Below are 24,721 nucleotides of genomic sequence, written 5' to 3'. Positions count from 1 at the left end.
ATGCATGTGCTCTTCTGGGGCTTGGGGTTCCTACTATTCCCTGATTTCTTGAACGTAGTCGCATCTACGGGGAAATTGCTTTTGAATTCAAGCACAGGTAAAGTATGCCGCTCTGACAACCCCCGCATTTCCCCCCTCACGGGGTTATTTTATAACACTGAGTGCAGAGAATGAATGAGTTTTGAACTCAGCCAAGCACATGACTTGCAGCGCTTTCTGGAGAACTGAAGTTCACCGAGTGCCTGTCATTTGCTCGCAATGCTGTAAAACCAGATTTTTCAACAAAAAAAGAGAGAATACAAGTGATATGTTCACCATGATCCATCTATTAACACATCTGGCCTATCTGATTTGTACTGATGCGTATCCTTAATTGCATTGCTATTCCTCTGCCTCCCTACCACCCACACCCCAGTAAAACAGGAGATCGGCGCTTATGAGATTGTAACACCGGTGCGAGTGAATGACGCCGGTGACAAGTTGCCAACCAGTGTGCACTTTAAGAGGAAAAGACGAAGTTTGGACGAGAGCACCGGGAATACTACGGATAACTGGGCCTCACCGAATATCCACTACAGGATATCTGCTTTCGGACAGCACTATCACCTCAACCTCACGCTGGATTCGGGATTTATCGCACCTCTCTACACTGTGACAGTACTTGGAGTGGCCCGAGGAGATAACGGAACGGATTTTGCAACAGATGGGGAGGAGGAGGAGGACACGGAGTTAAGGCACTGCTTCTATAAAGGACTTGTAAATGCACAGGCAGAACACGCCGCGGTCATCAGTTTGTGCTCCGGACTGGTGAGTTTTTACGCACGGTTAGATTCGTCGTGCATGTGATGATGCCTTTACGACTTTACGGTGTTTTACTTGTCCACTATGGGTATGTAGACGCAAGTATTGCCTATATAAGACTTGTGCAGCTGCCTCGCCATTGCCTCAAACAACTTCAAACTGCGATCGTCCAGATAACAAACTTAAGCAGGCATGTATGTGTTATTGCGATTTTAAACATGTCTGTATTTAGGAGAACATTCAAAATGGTTCATATCCCAGGAATGACTAAAACGTTGTGTGAATGTTTTTTGTCACAATGAAATGAAGTTGAAGCTGATTTAAAACTCTCCACATAGCGAACAACTGTGCTGACCTCCAGGACTCCCAAGTCCATTGCCTATAGTCAAGTTTAATGAACACGACTTTACATCTTCCATGTCCGTCTCTGGTCTCCCGGTTGCCTGTGACGTCTTTACGCACGCTAGTAGAGCGGGAGTACGGGTGGTACCGACGTCATCATAAATTGGTCCCTCTCCCAGGCATGCGTTTTGGAGTGGAGCAAAAGTGCACTCTGCATTCAAACATAAAAGACACAGGGAAGTAACGGATATGACTGAAGAAGAGGTCAATTTCCTCCCAAATGACAAATCAAATGAACAAAAGCTCTGAATGCTCTGAGCTTCAGGGAGTTGAGTTGACATTTATGGGGCGTATTTTTATATTTATTTAAGAGCCCAGAGGGGTCATTTGTTTTAAAACAGGCAATACTGCTGATGGCCATCATTTTACTACAATAATGTGTTAGTTGTTTTCTTGCAGGGAAACTTGTAGGGAGATTCTCTCTTTCCTTGCCAACTCTCCAGGTCACTCAAAGTGCACGTCTTAGTGTAGTAAAGGGAACGTAAGGAAGAAAGGAATCTTCTCCTTGTACCCCCGTGCTCAAGAACAAGCCACCCTGCTACATATTACACAAGCAGGATAACTTAATAGTTTTCTAAAGATAATTTTTGTCATACTTTATTATCAGATGTTACAAATATGACTTGTGCCAAATATAATTGTGCAAAACTTGCATCAGCTGGCTTGCTGTTTCTCCACAGCCAGTGACCAAAAAGCAAAATGTGCTTGGGTCGGCATGCACCTTATCTGGAACATCATAGACCTCCAAGTTAGGCAGTCCAACTAATTGTCCATGTGAAATACATATAACAAGGCTTTCAGCAAGCTTGCCAAGAACATATAATCTCACTGCTTTCCTGATAGGCATCACAGATCTCACTATGATGCATTTTCTCCTGCTTTGAGACCATTCTTACATGCGTGCAAATTCCCTTATTTCACCTTTTTATAAAAGCCCTTGAGTCTCTGCATTGCTTACTTTCTCTAATGAATAGTAAATGAGCCACATTCCACTGTTGCTTGCCACAAATGTTTTATAAGAGAAACATACATGCATTAAAGTTAAATGGCGGCTCACTGTTTTGCAAAAATATCTTTGAACTACATATTTCCCTCGGTCCTGTCTGTAGATTCAACAATGTCTACCCCCATGTTTGCATATGTTGTTGCTGTGGAGGAATAAACATTTACAGAAAATGGATGGATTGAGACTAACCGGGATGCATTTCTTTCTGCCATCCAGCTTGGCACTTTCAGGTCTCCAGAAGGGGAGTATTTTGTGGAGCCCCTTCACAGCTATCAAGGAGAACACTATGAAGAGGAACACACAAAACCTCATATTGTATACAGGAAGCATGCATCCAAGAAACAGGCATCTGAGGAGAACTCTGCTTGTGACACTTCAGGTATGGTGTATTACATGACGGGTATTTATGCATGCAATTTACACAGACAAGGTCGTCAGAAATTTGCCCATTCTGGACAACTCAAACAACTCAACTTTAATGCCTCCACGCATTAGCTTGCAAACACAAACGTGCGTAATGCACAACTACTGTATGTGCAACTTGTGCTGATTCAGACCCCGCCACTGAGGTGGCCAATCAGATGACATAAATATCTTCTCCAGCCAACCTTCAAGTAGTGTCCCCTCTTTAGTTAACCAGCACTCGACTACTTCTGAGCATGGTCCTCCAAAGGGCTATATGTAAAACAGTGTGTATGTGGCTGGTTCATGTGCTAGCGAGTATTTTCCACAGGATACATTTCAATTGCAACTGTAGAATTTGCCATTTATTTTGTCTGCATGTGGATGCACTGTGTGACCTTTTAAATCGGTTCCCACAGATTTAAGCAGATATAATCATTACGTTGTCCCCAAAGTCTCTATCAGTTGTAACAGGAACGGATTAGCTAATAGTAACTGAGATTATTGAGCTCTTACAGTTATAGCATAGTACGGTAGAAACACATGTATCCGATCTGGTGAAAACGTAAGAAAACTTTGAGTGTGTCTGGTTATTGAGGTAGATTTTCAAAGGCAAAGATCAAAAAGAAGAAAATGGCTCTGCAGAGCTGGATACTTAACTGTAAAATCCTTGAAAAACAATAACAATGCTATCTATTGTGATATGACAATGAAATATCACTCTGCCATTTGGACATTTTCTCATGAGTCGGCTACAAATAGAAGTGTGTGATGGAATTTAAGTGAAAGTATGATGTGAATCTGTGCCGGCTGACATATCGTGTCTTAGCCTGCCTTCAGCTGCAGCACAGTTGTGCGCAGGCTCTCCAACTTTCACACAGGAAAAATCATTTGGAAGTTCACCCTTGTATCATTCTATCTCAGTTTACTGGCTGCACTTCCTGTTGACTCTTGTACTTCCTCTTCCTCTTTGATAAGAAAGTTGGGTCGACCCACTGCCTTGAACATGTAGTGTAAGTTGTATCGTAGAAAGCTCATGCCACTTGAAACTGTCAAAAGATCGAAACTAAAATACATCTGGGGAGATTTACTCTTTGTGCTGGACATCTTTCTGCAGATGTTTGGTTTCACTCTTTATGTAAATGTGTCTGTGTTCTTGTGCTTTGTATTTTTGTCTGTAATACAATATCTGTATGATGATTTAGCCTGAAGGAACATACATTTAACAAAGAGCTATTTTTGACTGAGGAGGATTCATTCTTGTTAAAAGTCTCATTGTTACTGTGGAAATTTAGAAGATCAAAATTTTGTTTTATTCATGAATTATGTATGCTGGAAGCAGATGCACTGATACGATGTGGTCCAGCCCGCTGTTATTTAGGTGCTGGTGCATTTCTGGTGGTCCAGAAAGGGTGATCTGCATGTGAGCAGTTGTGTTGCCATGCCATGATTAAAATCAGAATCAATTCACCTAAGTGTTGAGAGATTTCACTGCCCAGTTGTTGAACTGCCTTCTTTTGGTGTTTGCACTGCAGTATGTGCTCCATTTTTTTATGGCGGGGCGCCAGGTTTACCTAGTCTGAACTCTTTGCCCTCCTCTCTCCCCTCTTCTGAAAAGAAGGAGGGAGAGAAGGGAAAAAAAGGCATTCCAGGCAGTGTTCATTTGTCAACCCACTCTTTGAGCAACAATAAACAAAAGAGAGAAAGAGGCAGCAACATATTTTAACAATACCCACTTCCAGACAGCAAACTTACCTCGTTTATCTCCACCTTTCAAAGACATAAACCACCACTGTAGCCTCACCGTAAACACATGGTTTCATACCTTGTCTGTGTTTCTGACTGAATGTATTTCCCATTATCCCTCCATCTTTCTATATTTACACATTCCTCCTGACTTCTCTCTCTAGGACACAAACACAGATATAAGAGACACAAGCTTAAGAAAAGGCCAGTGGCTGGGCTGACCACCGTCTCCAATGCAGCCCCTGTGGTCAGCGCTGGCATATTCAATGACTTGGAGTCACTGAGTGCTGGCCTGGCCAGCGGCGCTTTGCTCAGATCGGCGAGCGGCAGCGGCAGCACCAGCGCCAGACCGTCGAACGATAGCAGCGGTGACTCGGGACCTCACAGGAGATCAAAGCGCTTCCTCTCCTACCCGCGCTTCGTTGAAGTCATGCTTGTGGCCGACAGCAAAATGGTGGAGCATCACGGCAGCAACCTGCAGCACTACATACTCACATTAATGTCCATAGTAAGTCTTCATGGCTGCGAGGAGAGAACGTTTGCATGGTGGAGGTGGTCGGTAGGGACACGGAGTTGTTGGTGTGTCTGTACACGATGCATAACGTGTGCATATTTGCGCACGAAATGTATGTACCTGTTCTGCTGTGCGGCAAGTCAGTCAGTCGGCCTTTGGAGGAGGGCCGTAGGAGGGAAAAGGGCAGCCTAGGGCAGGGGTAAACACTACTTTCAAACGGTCAGGGGAAGAGAGGGCAGCTTAAGGTAGAGCCTGCCTGACAGCTTTGATGAATGTTAAAAATAAGTTCAGGTATGTCACATAGACCGCATACTCTCGGCCACTTCAAATACTAGCTTCCGCGGGCGTTCGGGGCCGACAGTCCTCAGGGGGAGGCTGAGTTGACCTATATTCTGTTCTTGGCAAAGCTTGCCTTCTCCACAGGGGCTCAGGCCATTATCAACTTGATCTTCCAATCAACCAAATTTCCCAGTACTTGCTTGAAACTGCAGGAGGGCAGCCTATGATAGAGTTACCAGTAAATTAACTCTGTCACATTTCACCTGGGTTAAGTTCATGAAAATATTGTAACAGTATTAATCCAAATATTAAAAGGGGGTTGTTTCTTGAAAATGTTTTTATTGATGGGATTGAGCTCATGTTTTGTTTCCTTTATGCAGGTATCTTCCATCTACAAGGACCCCAGCATTGGCAATCTGATTAACATCGTGATTGTAAAGTTAGTCATAATAAACAATGAGCTGGTAAGGCCGCTGCATTAGTATTAATCTCCATACTTCCACATTTGCAACAAGTATGTGCTGTACTACTTCTCAAAGAAATGATTCCTCTGATTATTTGTCTTTGTATGTTCTCAGGATGGTCCAGTCATTTCATTCAATGCACAGACCACTTTAAAGAACTTCTGCATTTGGCAGCAGAGCCAGAACATCCTGGATGATAACCATCATTCCCATCACGACACCGCCATCCTGATCACCAGGTGCAGGAAAAACATCAAGTTATCACATTTTGAAAAAACATGTTTTTAGGACTTTTAAACATTGTAACAGGCGTAAATCGGCTGCATTAAAGCCATAGATCAAATGGGTCCCAGATGCCCGATGAATAGAACTGCTGTTTGAAAATGTACTGAGATAAGGAAGACCCTACATCAAGGTTGGGTAATTATTCTTCTTTTTTGTACTGTGCCATTGACCTTGACCCATTGTCTGTGTCTTCACTATAGGCAGGACATATGCAGAGCCAGGGATAAGTGTGACACCTTAGGTAAGTTTAATGTGCTGATAGTCTCACAACCATGAACTCATTCCTACTGTACTTCACAGTGTTGACGGTGGCATGATCACGATGGAGGGAACTGAAAACTGAAGTCTGTCTTGTTTCTCAGGACTTGCAGAGTTGGGCACGGTGTGTGATCCGTACAGAAGCTGCAGTATCAGCGAGGACAACGGACTCAGCACTGCGTTCACTATCGCCCATGAACTTGGCCATGTGTAAGCGCAGCATGTTTCCACTCATCGTTTACCTCAAGTACTGTCATCCATCCTAGTTAGTGAAATGTTTGGTTTCAGGAAGACATTGGTTAGAAATTCAAAAGTCCTTCTAGGAATCCACATGCATTCCTTACCAGCAGATGGGGATCAAGGAAACCTGCATATATGGACAACACACCATCTTGTGTTTTCTGGTGCTTTAGTGTGTTTCTGATCATATGTCCTAATGTTTGACTGCCTTTCCTTCTGAAAGGAAAGAGAAAAGAGTCTGTAAATTGGATTCTCAGATTTGATATCAAACCTGCCATTTAGTCAGCCAGATCTGGGTGAAAGTGGGGTGGTTAGCCTTCTAGAGTGGAGACTGTTACGGTCCTTAACGGCCCTCATCATCTCTAACAAATGCTCCTTCTAACCACTAAACAAAAGGTGGGATTGTTCAATTCCACGTTTATCCGCATCAAGCGGTGACAACATGCTTGTCGACCGCTTAGCCCCAGAGCTCAGTGTCATTTGGTACCTGTCAGGTGGGGAGCTGAGTCGCTCGGAGGGAGGGCCGTGGGCAGTGTGGTGCTGTACCTGTTCACCACCAACAGGGATCTCATTTGTTCTCCCTGCAGGAGCTCCATTGCCTCTCTTAATGCTCACCGTGCTCCATGTCTATCGCCCAGTGTTCATATAATTCAATATTGTGCTGGTTTAATTCCAAACTCCCCACAAGCACGAAATATAAACGCTCTATATTATTTTCAGCTGCTCCCATGAATAGGTTTCCCAGAGCCAATATCACAGTGACACTGTGCGAACAAATGAAAAACATACAACAAATAAAATTCTTCACCGTGAGTCTGTCCTGTCTATTTTGGTTGGCGAAAACACTAACAGATTACGACTTTAAAGTCCCAGTAATAAGAGTATTATAGAGGCATGCATCACCATCAAACTGGCTTTTGCAGCATTTCTCTCAGCCAAACTTTGGTCTTACAGAGCTGTGCATCTCCATGACGTAAACTGTAACATTTATTGTTAACGTATAATATTTAAATGAAATTTAAACATGTGCTTCTGTTTCCTCTCTGCTAGGTTCAACATGCCTCATGACGACAGTAACAAGTGTAAGGAAGATGGCGTTAAGATTCAGCAGCATGTGATGGCTCCCACACTTAACTACAACACAAACCCTTGGATGTGGTCCAAGTGTAGCAGGAAGTACATCACAGAGTTCCTTGAGTATGTCATACTTTTTTCTTCAGGATTGTTGTTTTTCTACAGAGTCTGAACTACTCAAACTGCCAGAAATCAAATAGGATATGCAAGTTATATTTGTAAGAACATTTTTATTTTAAAACTTTGACCAAATAACCTTTAAATACACTGTATTTATCAATGGTACACACACACACACACACACACACACACACACACACACACACACACACAAACACACACACACACACACACACACATACACACACACACACACACACACACACACACACACACACACACACACACACACACACACAAACACAGAGTGCATGCTGTGTGGCGTTTTTTTCACATTTTTAGACTTAAATGCAAATAAACTGTCATAATATTTCAGGGTTGTTGCAGGCTTTAGTCTCCTCTCTTCCAAAGGCTCCTCCGCTTGCTGAGAAAGACCAGTAAACTCCTTCTGTAGAAACGAGTAAATAGGATTATATCTGGAAACTATCCAAAAGCCCTTTACCCCCAGCTATTCAAACTTTGCATCCCCAACTCTTGAGATCCCAAACACTTCCTACATACAGTTATATATGAACAGAATATGAACAGAAACATGTCAAGATACTGAGCAAGCTGTGTGTACAGTAGAGGTTATATATATATATATATATATATATATATATATATATGTATATATATATATATATATATACATATATATACACACAAAATGACTGGCTGTACTGAGTGTGTTTTCTGTCTGTTTGTGTCTCTTGTTTTCCCCTTTTTTCTTTGAAGTCATTTCATTTTTATTTCTTAATAGCACAGGATATGGTGAGTGCTTACTAGATGAGCCCGTGTCTCGGCCGTACAGCCTCTCGCAGCAGCTGCCTGGACGGATATACAGTGTCAATAAACAGTGTGAATTGATATTTGGGCAGGGAACGCAGGTGTGCCCTTATATGGTGAGTTGAGTCGGCGTGCAAATATAAACTGTCATGTTGCACATGTGGTGTCTCTGAGGGAAGCCTCTTGTGTTATGACCGTGTGCTGCAGAGGTTCTCAGCTCAACTGGAATCATTTGATCTTGTATTTAACAGCATGCTTATTGTTCTTTCTGAGACACAAGCAACCAAAAACACTTTTTATTTACATAAACGATATACATTCTGTCTTGTTAAATTTGAAATTATTTCTGCAGAAATGTCTCCATAATAGTTGTGACACGTGTGTGTGTGTGTTTGTGTGTGTGTATGTGTGTGTGTGTGTGTGTGTGTGTGTGTGCGTGCGCGCGCATGTGTCTGTCAGACCCAGTGTCGGAGGTTGTGGTGCACCAGTCCAGAGGGCGCCCAGCGGGGCTGCAGGACCCAACACATGCCGTGGGCAGACGGCACTGACTGCACTCCTGGAAAGGTAACGGTCGTGTTGTGTGGAAATGAAGAATAATACAGATGTGGTTTTGTGTTATGATGTGACAATCCTCACAGCTTTTCCACTGACAAATGGTTCATAGGTGCTTTTACTTCAGAGTGCAAAAATGGTAAAAGAAAACAATTTTCCAAATGCTTAAGAAACATTTTTTTATTGCCATCGACACATATGTTAACGCTAGTAATTGGACATGGCTGGCATGTAAGTAGGTGGCGTGAAGTTGTAAATGATGCACTGTTTTAGTGTAGCTTTTAATTAGGACTTTCTCACTAACCCCTCGCTTCCTGTCACTAAGGCTGGGAGAACATGAAAGCGACATGAAGTCCAAAGACGCTCAGATACACGCACACACACACACACACACACACACACACACACACACACACACACACACACACACACACACACACACACACACACACACAAACACACACAAACACACATCAACCTCTCATCCCATGCCATGCTGTACACCAGACTAAACACTTAAGCTGGAGTCTGTTTGTTGAACAGTGTAAGATTATCCTCCTGCTATGAGCTGAGATGTATTTATTGACTATGTGCGTGACATTTTCTTGTCTTCAGTCCAGCCAGACCCTGCCGTGAAATGTCTTTTTCAGTTCTTATTCTTTCCATTTGCTTCACTGTATAATTTCTCCCAGATTAGCATCAAAGCAGGGGAGAGAAGATAGATGTGTTGCCAGTTCCACGGATGAGATTTCATGTGCTCACTTACTCTGTTCCTCTCCCTTTATGACTCTTTCTTTTTCGTGCTCTGGTTCTTTCCTTTCACCCGTCGACCTCCTTCTCTCTCGCTGCTTCTATCCTCGCTCGCTTCATTCATCTGACTTTCTTTCTTTTATGTTTCTCCCTCATTGTAGCACTGCAAACACGGCCTGTGTATCGCAAAAGAGCACGACGCCACACCCGTGGATGGGGCTTGGGGAGTTTGGAGCCCTTTTGGTACCTGTTCGCGGACATGCGGCGGGGGCATCAAGATCGCCGTGCGCGAATGCAACCGACCCGTGTGAGCAGTCCTTCTCTTTGTAGTCACGCATGCCCACTGGACCATGTCTCCATCTTAGCTGCCAAAGCCAGTGTTCCATAGATCAAGCCTCCTCAAAGGCGTTCTTTTCATAGCTTGTGTTCATCAAGAAAGGCCTCTGATGGCAGATCTTACAGGGTGGTTTAGGATTTGGGCGTGATGAGAATGAGTTTGAACCTGACAACAATGCCAATAATATACTCCAGGTATGCGATGGTGAGCAACATATTGAAAAGAAGAACAGGGAGAGAGAAACATGTTTGAATCTGCGGGAAAAAAATCTGCCTATGAAAGCATGGACTTAAAATATTTACGAAATTAAAACAAAGATTGGTCCATTCACTTCCTCACTTTTTCTTCCAGACCTAGGAATGGAGGAATGTATTGTGTGGGTCGCCGAATGAAGTTTCGTTCCTGTAATTCTGAGCCCTGCTCCAAGCAGAAGAAAGACTTCAGGGAGGAGCAATGTGCGGCTTTCGACGGCAGGCACTTTAATATCAACGGTCTACCTCCCAATGTCCGCTGGGTGCCCAAGTACAGCGGAAGTGAGAATACATCTTTTTTTCAGTCACCGGCATCCTGCTTGCTCCTTTTGCCAACTCTGTTTCACTCTTGCATAATAGACGTACCGTGTGTTTGTCGTTGACATATATTAAGTGTTTGTCTCTGTTTTGCTTCCTCTGTCAGTTCTGATGAAGGACAGGTGTAAGTTGTTCTGCAGGGTGGCAGGCAGCACAGCCTACTATCAGCTCAGGGACCGGGTCATTGATGGCACACCATGCGGTCCCGATACCAATGACATCTGTGTCCAGGGCCTGTGCAGGGTGAGGTCCCGAACTCTCAGTAACTTTACAACTCTCAGCCGCATGGTTCAAATACACACAAACAGCTAGCACAACTATTGATGAGCATTCTTGCACATTTACCGTACGGAGTGGATATCATTTTTTCCACGTCTTTACAGAAAATATTCTCAAAAAACCTCTCAATCCTTTGCCAGACCACTGTGTTTATTGCAACCTGGACAGATGGAGTTGTCTTTGAACACTTGATTACTAACAAACCACACGCATCACAGTGCTTTTGGGAAGAAGCAGAGGGTTGTTCTGTGTGCACTCTCAACCACACACAGTGTTTGGTTAGATTGTGGTTCAGGAAGTTGCCTTGGCAAGTGGATTTTGATGCTGTGGAACTTAAGCTAAGCTCTTCATCCTTTGTAGATCTTTCTAAAACCAATGACAAGCAGAGCTCATGCCATTTCTAGTGTGGTGCTTGAAAGGAAATTTATTACAGATGGGTGTCAGCAATATAGCTATAACTCAATACGTTCATGTGTAACTCATTTAAGGGTCACTGGGTTTGATTTGTTCTTTCAAGTTCAGTATTTCATAAAGAAATATAGAAACAATGGCCAAGTAGAAGGCTATTTATCTGACATGTTAATGGACTTTTGCCAACCAACTGGAATTGAAGAGGAAATTGTTAAGTAATACTGTTTGCAGACCCTTCTCCTTTTTCTCCCTCTTATCCTCCAACTGATCTTCTCTCCTGCCTTTCAACCTTCTCCCTCATTTTGTCCCTTTCCTACTAGTTCCATTTATATTACTCCTGGCATTTTCTCATTTCATATTTCATATATCCCTTATTTCTTCCCTATATCTTCCTTTTCACTGAGCAGCAAGCGGGCTGTGACCATGTATTGAACTCTAAAGCCCGGAGGGACAAGTGTGGCGTGTGCGGAGGTGACAACTCTTCCTGCAAAACTGTGGCAGGCACCTTCAACATCGTCCACTATGGTGAGCTATAGCCTCTTTTATTGCACCATCATTTCACCTTCGGCAAATATAACAGACCTTGTTATATTGTTTGAACATTGTTATATTGCTTAGTACTCTGAATAAACAACACTGAGAGTGGGGCTCACTTGTTAGCACAGGCACAGACCTTGAGTGCAGTAATGATGTAAACATAATACTTATGCTATTTGCAGGCTATAATGAAGTGGTGCGAATACCCAGCGGTGCTACAAATATAGATGTACGTCAACACAGTTACTCAGGGAAACCAGAGGATGACAACTACCTCGGTAAGACATCCAACGTTTTGATGAAAATAAACTGCTTCCGTTGTATTTCCCACATTTCCATCAATATTGTCTCCTGCCCTTTCAAAAGCAATGTGCTGTTGAAAGCCTTTCTGTTTTGTCTCTGCCTGTCTGTCTATGTGAATGTTCAGCTTTTACTGGAAAGTCATGTTCTGCAAACTATGGAGTTGGCATACAGTGTGCATGCTAACACGTTAATGAGCCAGAACTAGCTTTCTAGCAAAGTCAGTTGGTTTTGTTCGTACTGTGTGTGTGTGTGTGTGTGTGTGTGTGTGTGTGTGTGTGTGTGTGTGTGTGTGTGTGTGTGTGTGTGTGTGTGTGTGTGTGTGTGTGTGTTTGCAGTTGCATATTTTCTTTGGTTCAGTAAATGTATGTCTCTCTGTACCAGTCGTCTGTATGTCAGGATATGACTGCTTTGTCAGCTATTAGCGCATGTCTTGTTGGCAAGAGCATGCTAATACTTGAGCTCCGATTGCCCTCTGGCCACCATTCCATCAAGATCAATTAAGTTGTGTGTGTGTATATGTCAGTGCATATTGCAGTTTTCTTTTATTCTGTGTGTGTGTATTTATATGTATTTGTGTATGGGCACAGTCATTAAGGGGCCCAAAGTGGAGATGATTTTGCCGGAATGAGGGCCGCTCTCCACAGTCATATTAGTGTAATGTGTGAAATGGCGAGGAAAGTAAAGGCAGGAAATTAGCTCCATAATCGCATTAGGGTGAAGGAGTGCAGCAGACTGGCGTTTAAACAGAACAGGATGCCCCTGGATGGGACTTCTCCAGGAACAAAGGATTATATTACTGCTGCCTACTGCATGTGCCTTACTGTAAATGAAAACGCTAGCCACGGTGTTGCTATTGTTTTATTTATTTTTACTTTTTACTCGATAGTGTCATAAGAACCATCATTTTCACAAAACATCTCACATTTGTTAATTTCATTTCTGCAGTTTTGTGCCAATCAGATAATTAGATTGTGCGTCAAATACTGCTCAATCTGGCTCTCTGTCCCAGTGGCATCAAGCACAGTAAGTGTTTTCTCTCTCTCTCTCTCTGCAGCCACATCAAATAGCCGTGGAGAGTTCTTGCTTAATGGAGAGTTTGTGGTCAGCATGTTCAAAAGGGAAATCAAAGTAGGAAATATCATCATTGAATACAGTGGCTCTGACCATGTCATTGAGAGGATCAACTGCACTGACCGCATCGAGGAGGAGATCATTGTCCAGGTAAATTGTCCTCATCCTGTTGGCTTGGTATGCCATGCAGGAGATGCAGAGCGAGACAGATTCAGAAGCAGTAAAACGTGTGCTTATATTTTTTATGCAGAAACGTATGTACTTGTACAGGCTTGACCTCCAAAAGTATTACTTTTACTTTGGAAGACATGGACAATCTATGACAATTGATAGATTATATGATAATAATACTTATTTTATATATATATATATATGTATATAAATATATATATATATATATATATATGTATATATATATACATATATATATATATATATATATATATATATATATATATATATATATATATATATATATGTATATATATATACATATATATATATATATATAATACTTACTGTATCTTAATGCATATAACATTGCCTGCATTTACCTCAGGTGCTGTCTGTGGGCAACCTTTACAACCCAGATGTCAGGTACTCCTTTAACATCCCCATAGAAGACAAACCTCAGCAGTTCTTCTGGGATGCTTATGGGCCCTGGCAGGAGTGCAGCCGCCTGTGCCAAGGTGAGGGGGAGGCACAAGGGGTTGGCACACTGGGAGTGATGGGAGTGGTCAAAGATAAATGATGTGGTGAGATGCAACAAAGAGGGGAGACGTGGGAACCACCGAGCCAGAGGCATAGGAGAGGTAGAGATTGTCTGGCTAAACCTGACAGCTTCATGCTAGACATATAGGTTTGGAGCGAGTGATTAAAGTTCAACCTCATAATATGCTGTGTCAGATTACCTTCTTTGACATGACCCTGGATATGTCAGAGTATGTAGGCGTGCAGAGGCGGATCGCAGGTAAACTCGAAAACCTGTTATGTGTTATGACTCAAACACTTTGTCTGAGAATTTCTTTCCCCACTTTTTTCACACTGCCTTGCTTGAACAACCAACAGTAAATTCCAAAGAGAAACCAATGAGTTCACACAGCTGGATAAACGGCTAACATGTAATGCCCTCAGCACCTTTTTTAATTTTCCGATTTATACGGCTTTCCTGGCAGTCTGCGGCACACAAAAGCTCTCATAGCACCGAGCTGCAAAACTTGGTAACATGAGGTACTGATAGAGAATCTATTTCCTGCAGCCACATGAGGTTTAAATCTCTCTCCCCTGCACTGTTGGTGCTCTTTGATTCGGTGCAGCGATGTCAATACGAGAGCCAAGGTGAAGCACATTGCTGCTGGTAGCCGTTGCGATCACATGATGATCTATATCGTGCTTGAGCAAGCTGGTGCGTCGACTCAGACAACCACATGCAGGATCATACAGAAGCTGACGTCAGGCAGTGGAGTTTCATTTGAGGGTGAAGTTATGAAACCCCTAGATTGCAACTCTAGTCATTCGTTTTCGCATATTGCTCTGTGTGTCTTTATCATCAAAGAACAACATGCAAAGGGAGCTAAATACGTTTATTGAAAATCCTAAATATAGGAAACAAAAATAATACATTTGCTTCAACAACAAACACTGTCATGCGTTCAGCATTTCAATGTTAGCTTGGTGCGTAAAGGAAAAATGCAGCCCCTTTAATGTGGATGTCCAATCAGGGTTGATGGTAAATGTAGGCCATTGAAGCAATACATTACTCAGTGCCTGCTATATTTTCCACATTGACAACAGAATGGCATTACAGCTTCGTTCTTTCCATTTTTAACTTTCATTTTTTCAAAGCAGTTCTTGGTTCTCTTTAAATTCCAGTTTATCTTTGTGGATCCTGAAGAAAGTCTCCAGCACCTCAGTTGACCTGAGGAGTAAAACTTGAATACATAGTTAGCACACTGGCTCTCCAACAAAAACTCCCTCCACACTAACATTCATTGCAGCAGAATGATTCACTTTCTGTTGGCATGAGGGCAATTTGAGCAAAGGCTCCACCAGTCGGTGTTTTCTCTCTGCCGCCCTGCCTCTGGAGGGTCCCTGCCGGACATCTCTCCTCGCTGCAGCTCAGGTTTTCTCCAGTAGGATACTCTGGCTCGAATAAACACCGGCTGAATATCCGTGTTAGCTGTAAAATCTATCCTTGTCCATAACATCCGAGCCAAAAAAAGCATTTTTTGCTGTTGGAAACTTAAGTCATTTGCAAAACAAACAGAGAAGAAAGATGATGTTGTTGATTTTTTAAGCGGCATCTAGAGCATGGCACCCCCATGCTGGCATGTATTGCCTAAATCGACTACATCAACACTGATTGGACATCCATACAAAAAGTGACACATTTCTCTGAAGAGAAACTTCATATATTTTGATTTTACCCGCTGTCCAAACATAAATTATTATTTCTTCATAGGAGAACGCAAACGGAAGATTCTCTGTAGCAGAGAGTCGGACAGGGTGGTGGTTTCAGACCAGAGGTGTCACGGTGCAGCCAGACCTGCTGTCATCACTGAGCCCTGTAACACTGAATGTGAACTCAGGTCTGTATTGACAACCAGCCTGCAGTGGCTTTTATCAACCATTAGAGTGTTCTTTTGTCACTTGGTCATTTACAAATACTGGTTTTCTCTCTCACCCTTGATGCAGGTGGCATGTGGCTCGAAAGAGTGAGTGCACGGCTCAGTGCGGCCCGGGATATCGTACCCTGGAAATATACTGTGCCAAAATCAGCCGCGCGGATGGTAAAACCCAGAAGGTCGACGACCGCTACTGTAGCGGTCAGCGCAAACCTGATGACAAGGAAGGCTGCCACGGAGACTGTAACCCGGGCGGATGGGAGTACTCTCCTTGGTCCGAGGTGAGATTGTTTGGTGGAAGCGTGGGGTTTGTGTGTGAGCATAATCCAGATGTTTGTCACAGGGTTGTGTGTCTGTGTTTACGCGGGCTGAAGTTCAAACGTTTGCACTGCAGTGCTCCAAGAGCTGTGGGGGTGGCACCCGCCGTCGAGGCGCAGTGTGTCGAAAGGCAGCCGAGGCCGGCAGCGACGAGAGCAAATGCAGTCAAAGGGACAAGATGACCGTCCAACCCTGCAATGAATTCCTCTGTCCACAATGGAAGACTGGCGACTGGTCTGAGGTCAGTTCAGCTCTTGTTGTATTCCCTTTGCCCTGAGAAGAAGACCAGTTCGATATATACTGGTCACATTTAAGAGATTGAGGCGACGGTAGCATAAAAACACTTAAAGGCAGGATTAATTATCTTCTTTAAAAAAATGTTTTTATATTTTTGTTGAAATGTGTATTACAGCCTGACATCCTGACAACAATAGCTATGTTTGTTGTTTACATATATGTAGAGGAAAAAACATCTATAATGAATGGCATTTGTGAGTTTCTGTCAAGGCATACAGTTTCTTACGGCTTGTGCATATACATTTGTCGTGAGGAAGATTTCAAGCTGACTTTATGAAGCTGGGTTTAGTCGTAAAGAGAAACAGTATAAATACTGTAGATTTGAGCCAGCAGCGATCTGGGTCAAATGTAAATTCCCAGTGTGGATTGTGCATGTCTCAGCTCTGGGAGAGTTACTTCCCTCCTTCCACCATAGTGAGTGTTGGGAAATCAATGATAGCAGGGTGAGATTGTACTTAACTGCTGTACAGTTTGCACATTGTAGAGCAAGCAGCTTGCAAAGCTTTGGGTTGCATTCCAGGAATATTTCAGATATCCCATGTGGTGCTAACAAATACAAACACCTACACTGTGCCGGTTACATATGCACTGTACGCACACATAATTAGACTCTCATAAAACATAGACAATAAGCACTGTCTTTCGGTCCCTTCCAACTGCTATTTGTTTTGTAGTCTGCATATCCTGCTTTCCACACAACCAACTGATCTTCCTCTGTCAGGAACTGAGTTCCAGCAGGCTCAGCAAAATGGTAACAACCACTGTCCATGTTATAAAGTGCCTAAACTTGAAATATTTTCCTTTCAGTGCCTTGTGACATGCGGGAAAGGCTATAAGCACCGTCAGACGTGGTGTCAGTTTGGTGAGGACCGTTTAGACGACCGCTTCTGTGGCTCTTCTAAGCCACAGTCGGTGCAGACGTGCCAGCAGCAGGAGTGTGCCTCTTGGCAGGTCGGCCCTTGGGGACAGGTGAGTGTTAACAGTGGTGTTACTTTAGTTTGTTCAAGATTGTCAAAAGAATGTATCATTTGTGATCCAAAAAAAGATTTGTGAGGAAAGATGGTATGTGCTAATGCAGGGGTATACCTACCTTGCACCGTAAGTTTTAAAGAGAAAAATCAGGTGTTCTTGTCTAAGATTGGGCCATTGACCTCATGAAACAAAATAATCTGGATATGGTACTTCTGTGCTCAATATGTGTTTTCCGAGGCATATATTCCAGATATCCTGATCCACAGTTCACATATTGGTATTATAGAAGTCTCATCAGTTGATGAGAAGCAGCTCAGAGGCTGACGTTTACTTTTACTGTTGCTTCTCTGGTGAGTTCTCCCCAGATGTAAACCAAGGGGAAGACATGGATAAACTAATCCATCAAATAGCACTGTGCCCTTTCTCTCGTCTGTTTTGACACAGAGCACATCCTGCCAATATAAATATACAAAAGCTACGCTTGATGTGGGTTGGCGCGTACTTCTACAAAAGCATTGTATAGGGTTATGCATACAGTATATAATGTCTGTGTTTGCAAGCTCAGTCTCATTTGTGTGAGTGCACAGGGAACTGAACACCCAAAAATGTGAGATATTTTTGTGCCCCCCATCAGAGGATGTGTGCACGTTAAGGTATATTTGAAGCTGTTTAATGGAGCGTTGTCAAATGGTAGTTGAAGGTGCCGCCACACAAGTTTGACCCTGTTTCATTGGAGGCAGTGAGGCAGAAGAGAGAGCGGGGCAGTACCCTATCGGACTCAGCTACAGTGGAAAAAAGACAATGCAAAGGTTCCTTGTGCTTTGGAAACTCTTATCTGGTTGAAACTTGGATCTCAGGATGTTTGTCAGGGAAGTGGAGGGGTGAAGTATTTTTATTTGCTTAGCCTGGTTTACAGTCCTTTTTTTATTTGTTTGTGTGTGGGAGTGTTTTACCTCAGTTGAACTGTCAGATCTTTGCTTGCCTTCCTCGTCTATTTCTTCGTTTTCTCTTTGGCTCACTGTTGCTAATGTTCCCCCACTACTCGTTTTTTTTCCCCTCTTTGAACCCAGTGCACTACTTCATGTGGGCCAGGCTACCAGATGCGAGCGGTGAAGTGTGTAGTTGGCTCTTATGGCGCTGTCATGGATGACACTGAATGTAACGCTGCCACCCGACCCACTCACACCCAGGTAAGGAGGCCATTATCTTCCTTCCTTCCTTGCGTCTTTTCTCCCTCTCGTACGTCTTTCTTTTACTTCTCTCAACTGCACACAATCTCTTTATCGCTGGACGCTGTGCGAGCAACAGTTGTTCCACGGTCCAGTGTCAAACTGATTCATGCTGTGAGGAGAGGAGAAAAGGAAGCATCCACGCTCATGTACACTCAAAACACACACAGACAAACACACACATTTCATTTCCACCTGGTCTCAATAAAGCTATGTTGTCTGATCTAGTCTAGAGGCAAAGACAGAGGGGGAGGTTATACAGGCAGACAAAATCCTCAAAAGAATGCCCAAATGTTTTAGGATAGTTTTTTTCTTCAGAATACTCTTATCTTTATTATTTAAGTGGCAGTAAAGTCTGGCCGAGGACATGTTTGTCTATTTTATAAATTTGTATAAATAAATTTGAATAAAATAAGTTTAAAATATCTATCTAACTACAGACTTAAATAAGTCAGAATTCACAGAAAAATTGGATGTGTAATTTAATAAATGTTCTTCATATCACTAATATTTAAAGCAGGCTGCCACCATTTTAAATGTTTTGCTCCTTTGTCTTCTACTCACTAGCAATGAATGCGTGCAGAGAAAGTGCTCAGGTTTACATGTGGAATTGTTTTTGTTGTCTAAATTTGCTTGTGCTTCTGTTTAAGTGCTCCACACGCACAAAAAGACACAGAAAACCAAAGATGCCGATTTTGAGCTGATTTAGAGTTTTGTTTGGTCAGCGTGGGGCGTAAACCCATTTCAGAGGGCTGAGCATGCAGACTCAGTATGAGGCCCCCTCTGTAGTCGCAGTGGCTCTTAATTCCGGTCCCTGGGCCGACAGAGCCAGTGACCCTGAAGCAGTCGCCCAAACTCGTTGTGATTCTAACCAGCCAGCCATGAAGTGGGCCACCAGCCGCCAGTCCCACCAGCCACCAAACAGGGCTTAGAAAAAGAAGTGCAGATAGATGGAGGGAGGTCTGAGTACAAGGAGGAGAGAGGTGGAGGCAAGTGATGCTTTACTCGATGCTTCCACATAGATTGGATAAAGGCTGGTATATACTAGTATATCATTTATAAAAGCCCTGTAATATTCCCACATGCACACAAACTCACTTGATCACTCCAAATCATATTTGATAAATTTATAAATGTAAATCTGACAGGAAGTGTGCGAATAGCTACTAAAAGCGCTGCCATGAGGACTGTTTGCCTACGTCAGGAGGCCCTGTGTGGAATGTGGAGCCTGCTCAGAGCCGATGCAACCTGACTAAGGCCGTCATTCCTAGAGACTTGGGGTCAGAGGGCATGGTGGGGGGGAGAGGAAAGGGCGGAAGGTGAGGGACAAGGGGGTGGATTAGGGGTGGGGTTTACAACCACGCCAGCATGGGCATTGGAGCTCTGAATACCACTCCACTATGACCTGTTATGACAGGGATCAGGGCTTTATGCTGAGTGGCTTACTGCCACAATCCATAGTTTTAACTGACGGGGCGGACCCTGTTAATGTTGTTTTGGTAAGGTGCGAGGAAAGGGTTGATGGGAAACACAACTACTTTCAAATGTAGAGCTGAAGGAAGACTGTTAATGTATTGGTGTATTGGTTCCATCCCATGTCAGAGGAGCTATCTCTGATATTCATGGTATTTTGTGGTCGGGGACAGATGTTGTTACAGTATATTCATTTTGTTAATCACTGCATGAATGGGTGTATGTGTCCTCCCTTCCACAGGACTGTGAACTGGCGCAGTGTCCCAGCAGCCACCCTGTTCCTCCAGGGACTAAAGTCCCTTCCCACCAGGGCCACAAAACCCAGTGGAGGTTTGGTTCTTGGACCCAGGTTGGTGGTTCCACCATATCTTCAATGACTTTCTTTTTGATGGTTTCCAGCTTCTGAAACCGTTCTCCTCTCCACAACAGTGTAGTGCCAGCTGTGGCAAAGGGACGCGAATGCGCTACGTGAGTTGCCGTGAAAACCAGGGTGGTGTGGCGGAGGAGTCGGCATGCGCCCACCTACCAAAACCCCCTGCCAAAGAAGTGTGCTCAGTAGTGGCCTGTGGACAGTGGAAAGTGCTGGAATGGACAGCGGTAAGAAAACCACCTGTCATCGTTTATTCAGTTGTAACTGACCCAGTTATACATCCATCCATCCATTATCCAAACCGCTTTTCCTATTTAGGAGTCCAGCGGACATTGGTCACCAGTTTATCGCAGGGCACATATAGAGACAGACAACCATTCACGCTCACAATCGCACCTACGGGCAATTTTAAAGTCTCCAATTAATTAGCATGTCTTTGGACGGTCGGAGGAAGCCGGAGAACACGAAGGGAACCCACGCTGACACAATTACAAAGCATTTCTTTTCAGATCTGCATATTGTTATACTATCAGACAGCACTGTTGATTAGCCTCAATCCGTCAACATTGCCATCCAGATTTGTCTTTCAATTTCAATCTACATTGCTTATCACCCACACTGACAATCAGTTTTGTTTGCAAACGCGCTGTCGAGTGTTTGTTTGAACAAAGATCTGTAGACAGGGCGGCAGTAGGCAAGTGTGCATCGAGGCCTCGAGAAGAAGTGTGGGTGAGAGAGAGTGAGAGAATGTTCCTGAGCTGCGAGATCCAAGGGGCTGCAATGAGGGGATCCTGTCTTGTTTACAGATGTTTCTCATCAGAGTCAGAGAGTGATGCAGTAGAGCCAGACTGTAGGTCTGGTCACCATACACACACACCCACAAATGTACCACCAAGCCAAAGACACTCATTGACCCCCTCCCTCCTCACCCCCCAAAAGGAAATAGTTCATCCCATGGCCAAAAACATATTTCAGTTTCCCAGCCACATTCACACTAGATTTACTCACCCGAAGCAAAATAGCCTTATTTGTCCTGCAGTGATAGAACACTCCAATATGCCAGTTTTGTTATTGTTCTTAGGGCCCACAGTATATTATCCAACATCTTTATTTAGTATCACATCATATGCATTGACTCTATGTAAAGCCTTCTTACAGTATCTAAAATCATGTAAAATCCATAACATTGTGTCAGAACAGTATAAACCTCTGGACAGTGTAATCCCAGGCGAGGTTTTAAAGTAGACAGCTGTTGCATAAGTACAATAGATCACTTTATGCAAGACAGAAAGTGGACTGTGCAAGGGAGGAGCGGAGTGAGACGCCATTAGTGCTTGGCTGAAGATCTGCTTCGGCTTATTTTCCTTAAAAGAAACATGTGCGTGTAGTTGGGTCTTTTAAGGAGACACTGCATTGTCAGCCAGGGCCAAAGCCGTGTCCATTTGCCACATGCCATCTTTCACTGGAAGGAGAGCCGTGTCGGCATCGTGACCCCAAGTCAAACTTTCAGTTGGTGTGGGACCCTGGCAAGAATAAGCCTTTTTTTATTTAAGGCCCAGCTGAAGAACGCAGCATTTCCACTTCACTTTAGGTCTGCAAGATCTGTACTGTTTCATGCCCCCTTGTTTGCATCTAGATACAAATGCATTTAAACTCTGGACCAATTTTTTTATTCCTGTGTGTGTGTGTGTGTGTGTGTTTTTTTAGTGCTCAGTTTCCTGTGGCCAGGGAAAGACGACACGGCAGGTACTGTGCGTCAACTACAGTGACCAAGAAGTGACTACTAGTGAGTGTGACCTAGACGATCGTCCTTCCACAGAGCAGGACTGTGCTATGTCTCAATGCCCGTCCCGCTCCAGTGAATCCCGACCTTTCCCGTCCGAACCGAATGGCAGCACCAGGAACAACCTGCCCCGCAGCCAATCCCACCAATGGCGGACTGGACCCTGGGGCGCGGTGAGACAGCTTACACACAGCAGCATTGCACCCAAGCGGTCAACAGACCAATTCTCTGGGGGCTGACCTCTAACATGTTCTGCTTGATCTTGTTCAACCAAACCCTTTAGCTAAAACAATAAAAGTCCAGAGAAGATTTGAGCAAGTGGAAAAATTAGAAATGTAGAAACCACTTTCATGTCTTTCCAGTAGATGTGATGCTGCAGATAACTGATTAAACAAATAGGAGACAACATTGACGATAACATTAATTAGTGAGCTTTAGAGTTCCTTGTCAGAGGATTTTGTTACCTTTGGACATAGCCATGCTAGCTGTTTCCCGTTTTTGTGCTAAGCTAAGTTAGGCTGCTTCCATACAGACATGAGAGTGGTATAGATCTTCACCTGGCTCACAGAATGAAGGCTAAGTGTAGTAAATGTGTCCTCATAATACCATGTATTTTCTGTGTTCCTTGTGTTGGGATGGTTAAATCCCAAATGCTAATCGTTAAGTCCAGAAATCATCATCATACAAAGTAACCTAGTGGTTATAGCTGTCATCCTGTAATCACAACATTGGCAGTTCGATTCCCATACTCCCTACATGTAACAGAAACCTACACACTTAAAATACATAAGAACTGAATTTCACGAATTTCAACATGATAGGTACATAACATAGTTTGAATACCGGCAGGACCCCAAATTGCTCCAGAAGCTGTGCCCCTGGTGCATGAATGAGTGTGAACAATGAGTCCTGCTGGGATGGTGGCACCTTGAATAGGAACCCCCTGCCATGTGTGTGTTTGTTTATCATTGCCAATAGTTTGTGAACTAGTTATTTACTCCCTACCATGCGTTTTGTAACCTGAGGCAGACTTTGACAAAAGCTCATGAAGGCCTTCGCCATTGTGATGTCCCACCAGTATAAAGCAGCAGATACGTTCAGTCATCTGACATGAGATGTAGCGAAGGCCTTTTCTTCATTTTTGTGAGCGTGGGGGCTTTGTGTATCATATGCCTCAAAGTGCACGTTGATTTGTGACGTGTAGTAGTCTTCAAAGACACATTGATTTAAAACTTTGCAGCTGGGTGTTTGTATATTGAAGAAATGTAAAAAGAAAATTGCATTATTTCACCCATAGGACTTATTCACACCTATTTCTCCACTCTCTGTACAACAGTGCTCCAGCACATGTGCAGGAGGTTTCCAGCGGCGTGTGGTAGTGTGCCAGGATGAGAACGGCTACCCTGCCAACAGCTGTGAGGATCGCAGCCGGCCCAATGAGCAACGGTCTTGTGAGTCAGGGCCGTGTCCACAATGGATCTATGGCAACTGGGGAGAGGTAAGCCAGACAGCACTTTACTGATGTTTACATCAGATTACAGTTTACCGAGTCTCCTTGACAGATACTGGTCTAGCTTAGAGAGAACCCGTAAACTGAGGGATGTTCATCTGTGATTGAATAAATACTTTGACTGATGCAGAAGTTGCTTAGGTTTTGAAAATGCATTAGAACTCACATTTCCCATGCCACACACTAGACAGATCTATTTTCACATGGCAAAAATGTCCCTACACACAACCTCTCCTCCTGCTGTCTGCAGTGCACCAAGCCATGCGGAGGCGGGATAAAGACGAGGCTGGTGGTGTGTCAGCGTCCAAACGGCGAGCGCTTCAATGATCTGAGCTGCGAGATCCACGACAAGCCACCAGATCGTGAGCAGTGCAATACTCAGCCGTGCCCGTCTAGCCCCAACTGGAGCACAGACCCATGGAGCTCGGTACGCTCATAAAAAATACTCTATACCTTGTTTTTCAACCTCTCGTGTTTTTTTCAAATACCTGTAGTCTTACAGGGGCTTTGACTTTGGTGCTTCTGCCCTGGAGAAATGACCCTCCTGCTTCTTTACTTTTTACTTTTAACCTCCTCCACTTCCTGCTCCCTCTCTGGTGCCTGCGATTGGTCGACGTTTCCTCAAGACATTCGGAAAGTTAATTTCTGTTGCGCTTAAATGGCAAAGATTCGCTCACTTGCAATATGCCAAAATATTACTGTCAAAATACTTCAGTGACAGCTGTGACCACAAGAACATTTTTGTCAGTCCTAGTTACCATAAACTGTTGTTGAGCCTTGTATTAGTTTTTGAAAAATTCAGGATCACTTTGTATCACAATCAAAGATAGTTTTGTAAAATATTGTTTTTAAAGATAATTTATTAAGATCTTTTTTTCCTTTTTATCTTTTGTATATAGCATTAACTTTTAAAGGTG

General features: G+C 43.5%; 1 protein-coding gene across 1 annotated transcript; it reads left to right on the top strand.

Annotated features, from left to right (window-relative positions):
• adamts9 (ADAM metallopeptidase with thrombospondin type 1 motif, 9) lies at positions 1 to 24,243 on the top strand (the record flags this gene model as incomplete). Its single annotated transcript, XM_079218369.1, has 28 exons — positions 1 to 97; positions 416 to 807; positions 2,426 to 2,588; positions 4,522 to 4,865; positions 5,531 to 5,614; positions 5,729 to 5,853; positions 6,100 to 6,140; positions 6,262 to 6,367; positions 7,448 to 7,594; positions 8,394 to 8,535; positions 8,879 to 8,983; positions 9,883 to 10,028; positions 10,410 to 10,591; positions 10,734 to 10,870; positions 11,725 to 11,842; positions 12,037 to 12,132; positions 13,212 to 13,378; positions 13,788 to 13,917; positions 15,690 to 15,816; positions 15,923 to 16,133; positions 16,247 to 16,411; positions 17,275 to 17,436; positions 18,510 to 18,629; positions 20,383 to 20,490; positions 20,571 to 20,738; positions 22,219 to 22,467; positions 23,631 to 23,792; positions 24,055 to 24,243. 28 exons carry the CDS (start codon positions 1 to 3, stop codon positions 24,241 to 24,243), a joined length of 4,383 nt encoding a protein of 1,460 aa, XP_079074495.1.
• Between the last annotated feature and the right edge of the window lie 478 nt (positions 24,244 to 24,721).

This window comes from Taurulus bubalis (genome assembly GCF_910589615.1).
Source record: "Taurulus bubalis genome assembly, chromosome: 5".
Classification (NCBI taxonomy): domain Eukaryota; kingdom Metazoa; phylum Chordata; class Actinopteri; order Perciformes; family Cottidae; genus Taurulus; species Taurulus bubalis.
This window is presented reverse-complemented; position numbering and strand designations above follow the sequence as displayed.